At 46.0% G+C, this 13,814-nt stretch overlaps 1 protein-coding gene across 4 annotated transcripts in view; it reads left to right on the top strand.

Annotated features, from left to right (window-relative positions):
* The window catches only part of wnk2 (WNK lysine deficient protein kinase 2), a 74,851-nt gene that overhangs the window by 32,897 nt on the left and 28,140 nt on the right, over positions 1 to 13,814 (top strand). For all 4 annotated transcript variants that reach the window (XM_036950029.1, XM_036950028.1, XM_036950027.1 and 1 more), the window contains exons 10-14: positions 136 to 327; positions 4,659 to 4,811; positions 11,948 to 12,277; positions 13,164 to 13,216; positions 13,604 to 13,766. In XM_036950029.1, the coding sequence (XP_036805924.1) occupies positions 136 to 327; positions 4,659 to 4,811; positions 11,948 to 12,277; positions 13,164 to 13,216; positions 13,604 to 13,766 (891 nt within the window). The remainder of the gene's footprint in view (positions 1 to 135; positions 328 to 4,658; positions 4,812 to 11,947; positions 12,278 to 13,163; positions 13,217 to 13,603; positions 13,767 to 13,814) is intronic.

Raw genomic sequence — 13,814 nt, 5'->3', positions numbered from 1 at the left:
AAACAATATCAACCTTGCTCAACAATGATTTGTCCCTTCTTTGATCCCGTGAAGAAAAATGCTGATTCTATATGATGTGTTCTTGATAATCTTTGTCATAATCTGAAAGACTGCCTTTTCTCCTGTGTGTTCCAGCCCAGTGCAGGGTGGATCCAGGCCCAGCCCCAGCCCCAGCCCCAGGCTCAGCCAGCCTCTGCTCCAGCCACCCCAGGGCCTCCGGTACATCAGAACGGCCCCACGGCCCCACAGAGCTTCCCAGCTGCTGACCCTCTCGCCACTGTACAGGCACAGGCGCAGCCTGCTGTTACAGCCCAGCCCAGCCACGAGGTAAGGATCTTTTCTGAATCTAACACTTGGGTGTTAAGATGGCGTCGTTTTACATGCCCGTAACCAATTGTGCTATTTTTTTGTTGTTGCATTGTTTGTAACTTATTTTGTACATAATGTTGCTGCTACCATCTCTTATGATCAAAAATAACATCAGAACTGGGATTACCCACCATGAACTGGAAGAAACTTTTTCCTTTGACGACTCCGACGAGGAAGACATACTGCTCTCCCGGGAACAGGCCCAGATCCCCCGTCATTTGCGTGAAGAAAAAACGGAGGAAAAGAGGATGCAGATCAGGCTGCCTTTTGAGAATCTGTAGGCGAGCGAGTAAACTCCCACTGCCAGCAGGTCTACTTGCTATCATGCAATCATTGGAAAATACTTACGATTATCCTACCAATGGGACATTAAGAACTGTAATATCTTATGTTTCACCGAGTCGTGGCTCAACCAACTCTGTAAGGCCATAAGCAAACAAGAAAATGCTCACCCAGATGCAGCGCTACTAGTGAACGGGGACTTTAATGCAGGCAAACTTAAATCAGTTTTACCACATTTTTACCAGCATGTCAGGTGCAACCAGAGGAAAAAAACTCTAGACTGCCTTTACTCCACACATAGAGATGCATACAAAGCCCTCTCCCGCCCTCTATTTGGCAAATCTTACCATACTTCTATCCTCCAAAAACTAAAGCAGGAAGTACCAGTGACTCGCTCAATACGGAAGTGGTCAGATGACGCGGATGTACGCTACAGGACTGTTTTGCTACCACAGACTGGAATATGTTCCGGGATTCATCCAATGGCATTGAGGTATACCACCTCAGTTATCGGCTTCATCAATAAGTGCATCAACAACGTTGTCTACACAGTAACCATACGTACATATCCCAACCAAAAGCCATGGATTACAGGCAACATCTGTATCAAGCTAAAGGCTAGAGCTGCCGCTTTCAAAGAGCGGGACACTAATCTGGACGCCTATAAGCAATCCTGCTATGCCCTCAGACGAACCATCAAACATGCAAAGCATCAATACAGGATTAAGATTGAATCCTACTACACAGGCTCTGACGCTCGTCGGATGTGGCAGGGTTTGAAAAATATTACAGACTACAAAGGGAAACCCAGACGCGAGCTGGACAGTGACGCGAGCCTATCAGACGAGCTAAATGCCTTTTATGCACGCTTCGAGGCAAGCAACACTGAGGCATGCACGAGGGCACCAGATGTTCTGGATGACTGTGTGATAACGCTCTCGGTAGTCGATGTGAGCATGACCTTTAAACAGGTCAACATTCACAAAGCCACAGGGCCAGATGGATTACCAGGATGTGTACTCAAAGCATGCGCTGACCAACTGGCAAGTGTCTTCACTGACATTTTCAACCTCTCTGAGTCTATAATACCTAAATGTTTCAAGCAGACCACTATAGTCCCTGTGCCCAAGGAAGTGAAGGTAACCTGCCTTAATGATATCCGCCCCGTAGCACTCACATCGGTAGCCATGAAGTGCTTTGAAAGGCTGGTTATGGCTCACATCAACAGCATCCTCCGGATACCCTAGACCCACTTCGATTCGCACACTGCCCCAACAGATCCACAGATGACGCAATCTCAATCACACTGCGCTTTTCCACCTGGACAAAAGGACACCTATGTGAGAATGCTGTTCATTGACTACAGCTCAGCGTTCAACACCATAGTGCCCATGAAGCTCATCACTAAGCGAAGGACCCTGGGACTAAACACCTCCCTCTGCAACTGGATCCTGGACTTCCTGACGGGCCGCCCCCAGGTGGTAAAGGTAGGCAACAACACATCTGCCACACTGATCCTCAACATAGGGGCCCCTCAGGGATGTGTACTTAGTCCCCTCCTGTACTCCCTGTTCACCCACAACTGCGTGGCCAAACACGACTCCAACACCATCATTAAGTTTTATGACGATACAACAGTGGTAGGCCTGATCGCTGACAACGATGAGACAGCCTATAGGGAGGAGGTCAGAGAAATGGCAGCTTGGTGCCAGGACAACAACCTCTCCCTCAATGTGAGCAAGACAAAGGAGCTGATTGTGGACTACAGAAAAGGCGGGCCGAACAGGCCCCCATTATCATCAATGGGGCTGTAGTGGAGCGGGTCGAGAGTTTCAAGTTCCAAGTTCCTTGGTGTCCCCAGATCCTCCAAAAGTTCTACAGCTACGCCATCGAGAGCATCTTGACCGGTTGCATCACCGCCTGGTATGGCAACTGCCATGCATCTGACTGTAAGGTGCTATAGGGATAGGGAACACCCCCCTATCCACATCGATGGAACAGTAGTGGAGAGGGTAGCAAGTTTTAAGTTCCTCGGCATACACATCACAGACAAACTGAATTGGTCCACTCACACAGACAGCATTGTGAAGAAGGCGCAGCAGCGCCTCTTCAACCTCAGGAGGCTGAAGAAATTTGGCTTGTCACCAAAAGCACTCACAAACTTCTACAGATGCACAATCGAGAGCATCCTGGCGGGCTGTATCACCGCCTGGTACGGCAACTGCTCCGCCCTCAACCGTAAGGCTCTCCAGAGGGTGGTGAGGTCTGCACAACGCATCACCGGGGGCAAACTACCTGCCCTCCAGGACACCTACACCACCCGATGTCACAGGAAGGCCATAAAGATCATCAAGGACATCAACCACCCGAGCCACTGCCTGTTCACCCCGCTATCATCCAGAAGGCGAGGTCAGTACAGGTGCATCAAAGCTGGGACCGAGAGACTGAAAAACAGCTTCTATCTCAAGGCCATCAGACTGTTAAACAGCCACCACTAACATTGAGTGGCTGCTGCCAACACACTGACACTGACTCAACTCCAGCCACTTTAATAATGGGAATTGATGGGAAATGATGTAAATATATCACTAGCCACTTTAAACAATGCTACCTTATATAATGTTACTTACCCTACATTATTCATCTCATATGCATATGTATATACTGTACTCTATATCATCGACTGTATCCTTATGTAATACATGTATCACTAGCCACTTTAAACTATGCCACTTTGTTTACATACTCATCTCATTTGTACATACTGTACTCGATACCATCTACTGTATCTTGCCTATGCTGCTCTGTACCATCACTCATTCATATATCCTTATGTACATATTCTTTATCCCCTTACACTGTGTACAAGACAGTAGTTTTGGAATTGTTAGTTAGATTACTTGTTGGTTATTACTGCATTGTCGGAACTAGAAGCACAAGCATTTCGCTACACTCGCATTAACATCTGCTAACCATGTGTATGTGACAAATACAATTTGATTTGATTTGATTTGATTTATAGAGGGTAATGTGTATGGCCCAGTACATCACCAAGGCCAAGCTTCCTGCAATCTAGGACCTATATAATATGCAGTGTTAGAGGAAAGCCCATAAAATTGTCAGAGACTCCTGCGACCCAAGTCATAGACTGTTTTGTGCCAAGTATAGCACCAAAAGGCTCCTTAACAGCTTCTACCCCCAAGCCATCAGACTGCTCAACAATTAATCAAATGGCCACCGGACTATTACTTTGACCCCACCCCAATTCGTTCTGTACACTGCTGCTACTCGCTGTTTATTATCTATGCGTAGTCACTTCACCTCACCCCTACCTACATGTACAAATGACCTCAACTAACCTGTACCCCCGAACACTGACTCTGTATCGGTAACCCCTGTATATAGCCTCGTTATTGTTATGTTATTGTGTTACTTTATATAATTTTTACTTTAGTTTATTTGGTAAATATTTTCTTAACTCTTCTTGAACTGCACTGTTGGTTAAGTGTTTGTAAGTAAGCATTTCATGGTAAGGTCTACACTTGTCGACACTTTTTGATTTAAATGTGAGTGTAAATATGAGATGTGCTAGTTTGTTGGACTCTCATTGACAAAATCCTGACCATCCAGTCAGATGCTGTCTGTCCCCAGGCTTCTGTTTAATAAGCAGAGATGATAGTGGCTGTGATTTTTGTTGTTCTCAGCTGTGTGTGTGTGTGTGTGTGTGAGCCCAGAGCTTTGTGTATGTTTATGCGTGTATCCCCAGTCAGACGCTGTGACCGAGGGTGTGTGTTCCAGTCAGAAAGACTGTTTGGCAACTAGACTTGGTGACTGGACAGGCAGAGTGTATGAGAGGCAATATATTATGTTTCTGGAACAGGACAGATATAGATGTTCAATTAACGTCGTCATGATTTTTACTCACCCTGCCTCTCTCTCTCTCTCTCTCTCTATCTCTCTATCTCTCTATCTCTCTCTATCTCTCTATCTCTCTATCTCGACCACAGTTGTCTGCCAGCCAGCCTCTACCTCAGCAGTGCTCTGACATCCCCATCAGTCTTGTCCAATCAGCTGCCTGCCTGGGCAGCAATGCTTCTACCCCTCTACAGCAGCCTTCCCAGGCCACGCCCCCTCTCCAGCCACTGCAGATCAGCACACAGGTGGGCAGTAGATTTGTTAGATTTTTGGGGGGATTTTATTATAATCTCTTTAAGATCTTGTTCAGACCTTTAAACATTTAAATACAATGTATAATACATTGTACATTGTACATAATACATGTTCACATAGAACACACTGTTACAAACAACAGACGCAATACATTGACAGGTAAGAAAAACACAATATATAAAAAATCCTGATGATAAGTAGATTGGTTCCTTCATCTGCCCTGGTCCTGCACAACCTTCCAAACGATTATGTTCAACTGGTTCTGAAGTATTGTTTGAATTTATATATTGAAAAGGAAAAGGTGCAACACTCGCTCACCATAACCCCCCCCCCCAGATTAAAATATTAACTTTTCAGCCTGCAATGGCCTTCATCAGAATCAGAATGTATATAGTGAAAGGTTTCTGGTTTGCTCAGATAAATTATTCCAACTGTTCATTGCTCTGAAACAAAATGTTAATTTGCCAGTATACCTTCTCTCCCGGGATAACCCATAGATGGTGGACAATCTATTCCTAGTATTGACTGAATGTCTGTCTCTTACCAACTGAACCCTGTTGTGAATGGAGTTTGGCCATTGTTAAATGGTGTACTCTGCAACAAGATTAGCTTTTCTTTTTATTTTGTATGATCTTATTGATTGATGACCACCCAAGAGCATTGTGCATAACTACAACAAAGGAATCGTATCCCCACCTTAGAACTTGCTGCATTCTGCAGCCTCCTAATGTCACTTCCTGTTGCATTTCCCCACACCACAGAACAGTAGATCACCTGACTCTCAATTATTAATGCTTGGGTTGTTTGCTTAAGAATCTTTCCCTGTAAATATTTTGCTATCCTTCTGACCATGCATGTAGTTTTAATTATTTTCTTACATTGTCAGGTTCTGACCTTAGTTCCTTTTTTTATGTCTCTATTTTGGTTTGGTCAGGGCGTAAGTTGGGGTGGGAATTCTATGTTTTGTTCTATGTTTTGTATTTCTGTGTTTGGCCTGGTATGGTTCCCAATCAGAGGAAGCTGTCTATCGTTGTCTCTGATTGAGAACCATACTTAGGTAGCTCTTGCCCACATGGGTTTTGTGGGTAGTTGTTTTCTGTCTCTGTGTCTGCACCTTCTTTTCACTCTCTTTTTTTTGTGATCAGTTTAAATAAATATTAACATGGACACGTACCATGCTGCATATTGGTCCGATCCTTCCTACTCCTCCTCAGAAGAGGAGGAAAACTGTTACAGAACTACCCACCACAAACAGACCAACCAGCGTGGTAACCAGCAGCAGAGGCTTCTGGACTCCTGGACTTGGGAGGAGATGGGCACAGGCTGGGGACAGGCTGGGGAATATCGCCGCCCCAAGGAAGAACTGGAGGTAGCGAAAGCTGAGCAGCGGCGATATGAGGTAAGGCAGCGCAACAGGCACGAGAGGCAGCCCACCCAATTTTTTGGGGTGGAACCCGGGGAGATTGGAGGAGTCAGGCGATAGACCTGAGCCAACTCCCCGTGCTTACCGGAAGAAGCGCAGTACTGGTCAGGCAACGTGTTATGCGGTTAAGTGCACGGTGTTGCCAGTACGCGCTCATAGCCTGGTGCGCTATAGGCCAGCCCCCTGCAAGTGCCATACGAGAGTGGTCATCCAGCCTGGAGGAGTGGTGCCAAGGCTGCGCACCAGAGCTCCAGTGCTCCCCCACAGCCTGGTACATCCGGTGACTCCTCCACGCACCAGGCCTCCTGTAGGTCTCCCCAGCCTGCCAGAGCCGCCCGTCAGTCAGGAGCTGCCAGAGCCGCCCGTCAGTCAGGAGTCGCCAGAGCCTCCCGTCAGTCAGGAGCCGCCAGAGCCGCCCGTCAGTCAGGAGCCGCCCGTCAGTCAGGAGCTGCCAGAGCCGCCCGTCAGTCAGGAGTCGCCAGAGCCTCCCGTCAGTCAGGAGCGGCCGGAGCCGCCCGTCAGTCAGGAGCCGCCCGTCAGTCAGGAGCTGCCAGAGCCGCCCGTCAGTCAGGAGTCGCCAGAGCCTCCCGTCAGTCAGGAGCGGCCGGAGCCACCCGTCAGTCAGGAGCCGCCGAAGCCGCCCATTAGTCAGGAGCCGCCCTTCACTCCGGCGCCGTCAGAGCCGCCCTTCACTCCGGCGCCGCCAGAGTCTCCCGCCTGTCCGGCGCCGCCAGAGTCTCCCTGCTATTCAGGGCCCGATGTAAGGGTCCCCAGTTCGGGGTCGCCACTCCAGAGGTGCCACCTAAGTATGCCAAGACTAAGGTGGAGTGGGGTCTATGTCCCGCACCAGAGCCGCCACCATGGTGAAATGCCCACCCAGACCCTCCCCTATAGGTTCAGGTTTTGCGGCCGGAGTCTGCACCTTTAGGGGGGGGGGGGGGGGGGGGGGTACTGTCATGTCCTGACGTTAGTTCCTTTTTTATGTCTCTATTTTGGTTTGGTCAGGGCGTGAGTTGGGGTGGGCATTCTATGTTTTGTTCTATGTTTTCCGTTACATACATAGATGAGTTATTTGAGACAACCATGGTAAGCAGTTGTCTAGCTGTACCCCTAGTAGTTTGGTTTCTGCCACTTCCTTAATTTGTACTCCCCCCCATGCTTAATCACATCCCATGTTGTGCCTGCTGTTACCAGACCGACATATCTTTGGTTTTCTTAGCGTTCATAACAAGTTTGTTCCGGCAGACCCACTCCCTGATATTTCCCTGATCTATTTGTAGAGCTCGCTGTACCCGTTGAACAGATTGTCTTGATGTATAGATTATAGTATAATCTGCAAATATAGTACCTTGAGTTTCAGGTAAGGACACAGTTTAGCATGCTTCCATACATTTGTAAAGTGTCCCTTTTCCAGTGACCAATTAGATATGTATTTCAGTGAAAAATGAAAAGTGAAAATATATATATAATGAAAATATATAATGAAATACAGAAATTTCATATGTACATACAGTAAGTATTCACGACCTTGAGTCAGTACTTTGTAGAAGCACCTTTGGCGGCGATTACAGCTTTGTCTTGGGTATGTCTATCAGCTTTGCATATCTAGAGTTGGAGATTTTCTCCCACTCTTTCTTGTAGGTTTTCTCAAACTCTGTTAAATTAGATTGCTGTTGAACGCTGCTCCCAATCTTCAATTCTTCCCACAGTTTTTCAATGGGATTGAAGTCTGGGCTTTGGCTGGATCACTCCAGGACGTTCACATTCATGTTCTGAAGCCATTCCAGCGATGCTTTGGCTGTATGCTGGGGTCATTGTCCTTTTGGAACGTAAATCTTTGCCCCAGTCTGGGGATGTTTGTGCCCTGAAGCAGGTTCTAATTTGCCTGTATTGGTCTCCATTCATTGTCCTCTCTATCCTTACCAGTCTCCCAGTCCTTGCCACTGAAAAGTATCCCCATTGCATGATGCTGTCACCACCATGCTTCACAGCAGAGATGGTGTTAGATGGATGATGGCCTGTGCCTGGTTTTCTCCAGACATAGCGCTTTGCACTCAAGCCAAAGAGTTCCGTTTTTGTCTCATCAGACCACAGAATCATTTGACTGATTATCTCAGAGTCTTTCACATGCCTTTTTGCAAACTCCAGGCGTGCTGTCATGTGCCTTTTTTCTCAGGAATGGCTTCCGTCTGGCCACTCTCCTATAAAGCCCAAATTGGTGAAGTGCTGTATTGACCATTGTCCTTCCAGCAGGTTCTCCCGTCTCAGCCAAGGAACTCTGTAGTCTGGCCAGAGTGGTCATTGAGTTCTTGATCACTTCCCTCACCAAGGTCCTTCCTGCCCAGTTGCTCAGTTTGGTCAGGTGTGTTTCTTTCTAAGTCATGTACAAGCAATTGAATTGTCCACAGGTAGACACCAATCAAGTTGTAATGACATCTCAAAGATGATCAAAGCTAATTGGGATGCACTTGAGCTCAGTTTGGAATGTCATAGCATAGGGGTGTAAAATACTTAGAGTACCAGTCAAAAGTTTGGAGACACATATTCATTCCAGGGACTTTCTTAATTTTTACTATTTTCTACATTGTAGAATACTAGTGAATCATCGAAACTACAAGATAACACATAAGGAATCATGTAGTAACAAAAAAAGTGTTAAATCAAATCAAAATATATTTTATATTTGAGATTCTTCAAAGTAGCCACGCTTTGCCTTGATGACATCTTTGCACGCTTTTGGCATTCTCTCAACCAGCTTCATGAGGTAGTCACCTGGATTGCATTTCAATGAACAGATGTGCCTTGTTAAAAGTTAATTTGTGGTATTTTTTTCTTAATGTGTTTGAGCCAATTCATTCTGTTGTGACAAGGTAGAGGGTATACAGAAGATAGCCCTATTTGGTAAAAGAACAAGTCCATATTATGGCAAGAACAGCTCAAATAAGCAGAGACACGACAGTACATCATTACTTTATGACCTGAAGGTTAGTATATCTGGAACATTTCAGTTGCAGTTGCAAAAACCATCAATACGCTATGATGAAAAGGGCTCTCATGAGGACCGAGACAGAGTTACCTCTGCTGCAGAGGATAATAAGTTCATTAGAGTTACCAGACTCAGAAATTGCAGCCCAAGTAAATGCTTCACAAAGTTCAAGTAACAGACACATCTCAACATCAACTGTTCAGAGGAGACTGCAGCATGGTCGAATTGCTGCAAAGAAACAACTACCAAAGGACACCAATAATAAGAAGAGACTTGCTTGGGCCAATAAACACGATCAATGGACATTAGACCAGTAGAAATCTGTCCTATGGTCTGATGAGTCCAAATTAGAGATTTTTGGTTCCAACCGCCATGTCTTTGTGAGGCGCAGAGTAGGTGAACGGATGATCTCCACATGTGTGGTTCCCACTGTGAAGTATGGAGGAGGTTTGATGGTGTGGGGGTGCTTTGCTGGTGACACTGTCTGTGATTTATTTAGAATTCAAGGCACACTTAACCAGCATGGCTACAACAGCATTCTGTAGTGATACGCCATCCCATTTGGTTTGGGCTTAGTGGGACTATCATTTGTTTTTCAACAGGACAATGACCCAACACACCTCCAGGCTATGTAAGGGCTATTTGACCAAGAAGGAGAGTGATGAGGTGCTGCATCAGATGAGCTGGCCTCCACAATCACCTGACCTCAACCCAATTGAAATGGTTTGGGATTACTTGGACTGCAGAGTGAAGGAAAAGCAGCCAACAAGTTCTCTGCTCTCATATGTGGGAACTCCAAGACTGTTGGAAAGCATTCCAGGTGAAGTTGGTTGAGACTTCACCAATGCCAAGAGTGTGCAAAGCTGTCATCAAGGCAAAGGGTGGCTATTTTGAAGAATATAAAATATATTTTGATTTGGTTAACACATTTTTTGGTTTCTACATGATTCCCAATGTGTTAATTCATGGTGTTGATGTCTTCAATGGCTTCTGAAGCATCCAGTATGTTTGCAGGCAGAGTAAAGAAAATTTTTAAAAAACAACGGATGTATCTTTTCGGGACAATACAGGCTGTCAGTAGATACACCCAATACAAAAATGTAATTAAACAAGTGTGTACTCCTGGCTGTTATATTTAACTATTTGCCACAAATAGTTCACTTTAGATTGCACTACCTGCTCAGAGGGGTTGTTTCTCCATAATGTGTAGGTTCTCGCTTGACAGACTCATGGCGCTTATGCAAAACAGATCTATCATGTATATTTGATCAGAATTGTAGAGGCACAATCCATAAGCAAGTAATACGTAATGAGAGTAACAAGTAAGAAAAGTGCCCTGGAGGACTGACAGCTAGGGAGGGTATTTGTGAGTGCACACAATATTGGTTTTGCAGTGAAGAAGAGGAACCAGGTGCACTCAATGGTGAAAATCAAACAACTTGTTTTGTTTGTGTTTGTTTTGTTTCTGGTCGATTGTGTTTGTACTTTGTTTTGTTACCACTGGGGACACATAATTTATGGATTGGGCCTTTAAGTAATTGATAAAGATCAGGAGTTGTGTTCACTCCTAATCTAACCTGATATCTTTGGAGAAACATAGAGATTAAAGCTGTGTGTTTATTACGTTCTCATTATGTTGCTCTGTTTATTTAGCTTTTTCCATTTATATTAATTTGTTTTGCCCTACCCTGTCATGTCAACAGGTTGGAGGGGGAGTGTCGCTGCACAGCTATTTTCAGATCTCTCCAGAGATGGTCGATCGAGTTCAAGTCCAGGCTCTGGCTGAGCCTTTCATGGACATTCAGAAACTTGTCCCGAAGCCACTCCTGCGTTGTCTTGGCTGTGTGCTTAGGGTGTTTGTCCTGTTGTAAGGTGAACCGTCGCCCCAGTCTGAAGTCCTGAGCGCTCCGGAGCAAGTTTTCATCAATGATCTCTCTGTACTTTGCTCCGTTCATCTTTTCCTCAATCCTGACTAGTCTCCCAGTTCGTGCCGCTGAAAAACATCTCCACAGCATGATGCTGCCACCACCATGCTTCACCATAGGGATGGTGCCAGGTTTCTTCCAGACTTGTCACCTGGCATTCAGGCCAAAGAGTTCAATCTTGGTTTCATCAGACCAGAGAATCTTGTTTCTCATGGTCTGAGAGTCCTTTAGGTGCCTTTTGGCAAACTCCAAGTGGGCTGTCATGTACCTTTTACTGAGGAGTGGCTTCCGTCTTGCCACTCTACCATAAAGGCCTGAATGGTGGAGTGCTGCAGAGATGGTTGTTCTTCTGGAAGGTTATCAGAGTGACAATCGGGTTCTTGGTCACCTCGCTGACCAAGACCCTTCTTCACCGACTCCAATCAAGTTATAGAAACATCTCAAGGATGATCAATGAGTCTCATAGCAACGGGTCTGAATACTTATGTAATAAGATATCTGTTTTTTATTTTTAATACATTTGCAAAAATTTCTAAAAAAACAGTTTTTTGTATGTATTTAATACATTTTAGAACAATGTTGAATAAGTCTGAATACTTTCCGAATGCACTGTAAGCTGGCTTTACAAAACCTTACAAATACATTGGCTTTACATTTTGACTTTGTTGGAATATGGATAGTAAATGTAGCACAGCACATAACATACATTTGGATAAACAAGTAGGTTGTACTGTATCTTTAGCAGCAGTAGCAAAAAAGGTTCTGTAATACCTGAGTCATTCCTCCTTCCAGGTCCAGTCTGGTGCCCCTCAGGACCCCCATGGAGAGGCTCAGGTGTCGGCCCTCGCTCCGCTCCACCCCGTCCAGCCTGCCATCCTCTCCTCACCCTGGAGGGCTGAGGTGGTGGACCCCGAACCTGCTGCTGCAGCCGAGTCTGACCAGACTGTCCCTGAGATCCCAGCCCGGGTCCCACGCCTGGCTCCGGTTCCAGCTGCAGCCCTGAAGCCCGCTGGCATCCAGATAGCAGCCCCAGTGCCTGACCGTTTCAGCTTGTCCACGACTCAGCAGAACCTGGACACTGCATCTGTGTCCACCTCTTGCCAACCTGAGGCCAGCCAAGAGGTAGCTCTTCACCACACAGTTATCAACCGTTTCTACAGTACAGTACACTCTTAGAATTAGTGGTGACTCGAGGAACCATGGATATCCTCAAGGAACCCCTGGAGTTCCTCAAGGAACCGTTGCTAGTTAATGGTTCACATCTGCATCTTCCGTTAGTTGAGGGGTTCTTGGAGGAACCTTTAATGGTTCAATGTAGCAACGGGTTCCTGGAGGAACCCTGGAGTGGAGGCATGGCTTAGTAGGGGCGTGGCTTTACGATAGATCATTTTTGTTGGCTACCCGTTAGAGTAAATGTAATCAGCAATGTTAATTTGATGAATATTATATTAGAATATAATGCGCACAAATATTCAAGGAACATTTTAATTTGCAGTGTACAAACTTAACACGATAAACAGGAATGACTACGCTAAAGAAGTGACCAAAGAGAATGATCTGAAAGTCACACTTCCAACAAGCCACGCCTCCAATCTGATAGGCTGCCACCTTTGCAATATATTATTAAAAAGGTTTCAAATTGAACCCCTCCCATCACAAAACACAAGGGGTTCCTCGAAGAACCTTTTTCAACTGGAAAGGTTCTTCCAGGCGCCTTGACTTCCAAGAGTGTCCAGATACAACTCTTACTCTACAACAACGTACAGCACATACTGTGTACAGTACTCGTACATGCATCAGTGCACTCTTTTCTTGTGTGTCGGCTATGCACGGCCCATATTGTAAATGCAGGCTGCGTCCCAAATGGCACTCTATTCCCTACGTAGGCGCTGGTCAAAAATGGTGCACCACATAGGGAAGGAGTGGAGTGCCGTTTGAGACCCAGCCATACTCTAACCCCATGTGACATGTTCTTGTGAATCCAACAACCCCATTGTTTTGCCTTCAGGAGCCACTGCAAGAGAAACCCATGGCCTTTCACAGTTACCCAGGCTATGACAGGTGTGTGGCCATACCTTCTGAGCTTGACTAGTGTTGTTGAAATGTTCTTCCCCAACAATGGCTGTAGTGGGTACTGTGTACGGTATAGGGGCTGTAGTGTGTGACCGTGGTGTGGACGCCTGGCCTTGTCAATAGTGAATACTTTCTCACTGACATCTTAAAGGGATAGTTCACCCAAGTTATAAAATGACATATTGGTTTCCTTGCCATGTAACCAGTCTATGGGCAAGGTCAGACAACAATCCATCCTTAGATTCAGGGTAACTTTATCTTTAAACTAAACACCAGTTACTACACCAGAGTCCCATCTTAATGACACGCCGAGAAGCAGAGAGAGAGAGAATGTGTTAAAAGTATTGTTGAACTCGTTCACATCCCTGCCTTTAGCTTCAACTCAGACGTGGCGTCGGGTAAGGAGATGAGTGATGGCTGCGATGGCTCGGCCAGCGGTGGGAAAGGGGACGGGAAGACCCGGAAACACCACCGCAAATCGGCCCGCACGCGCTCCCGACAGGAGAAGACCAACAAGCCCAAACTGAGCATGCTCAATGTAAGTCCATCCGTTCACACTGACCACAGCTCCGACCTGGCCAGTGCA

Source organism: Oncorhynchus mykiss, chromosome 17 (assembly GCF_013265735.2).
Source record: "Oncorhynchus mykiss isolate Arlee chromosome 17, USDA_OmykA_1.1, whole genome shotgun sequence".
NCBI classification, from domain to species: domain Eukaryota; kingdom Metazoa; phylum Chordata; class Actinopteri; order Salmoniformes; family Salmonidae; genus Oncorhynchus; species Oncorhynchus mykiss.
The sequence above is the reverse complement of the archived record's forward strand: the minus strand, read 5'-3'. Positions and strand labels throughout refer to the sequence as shown.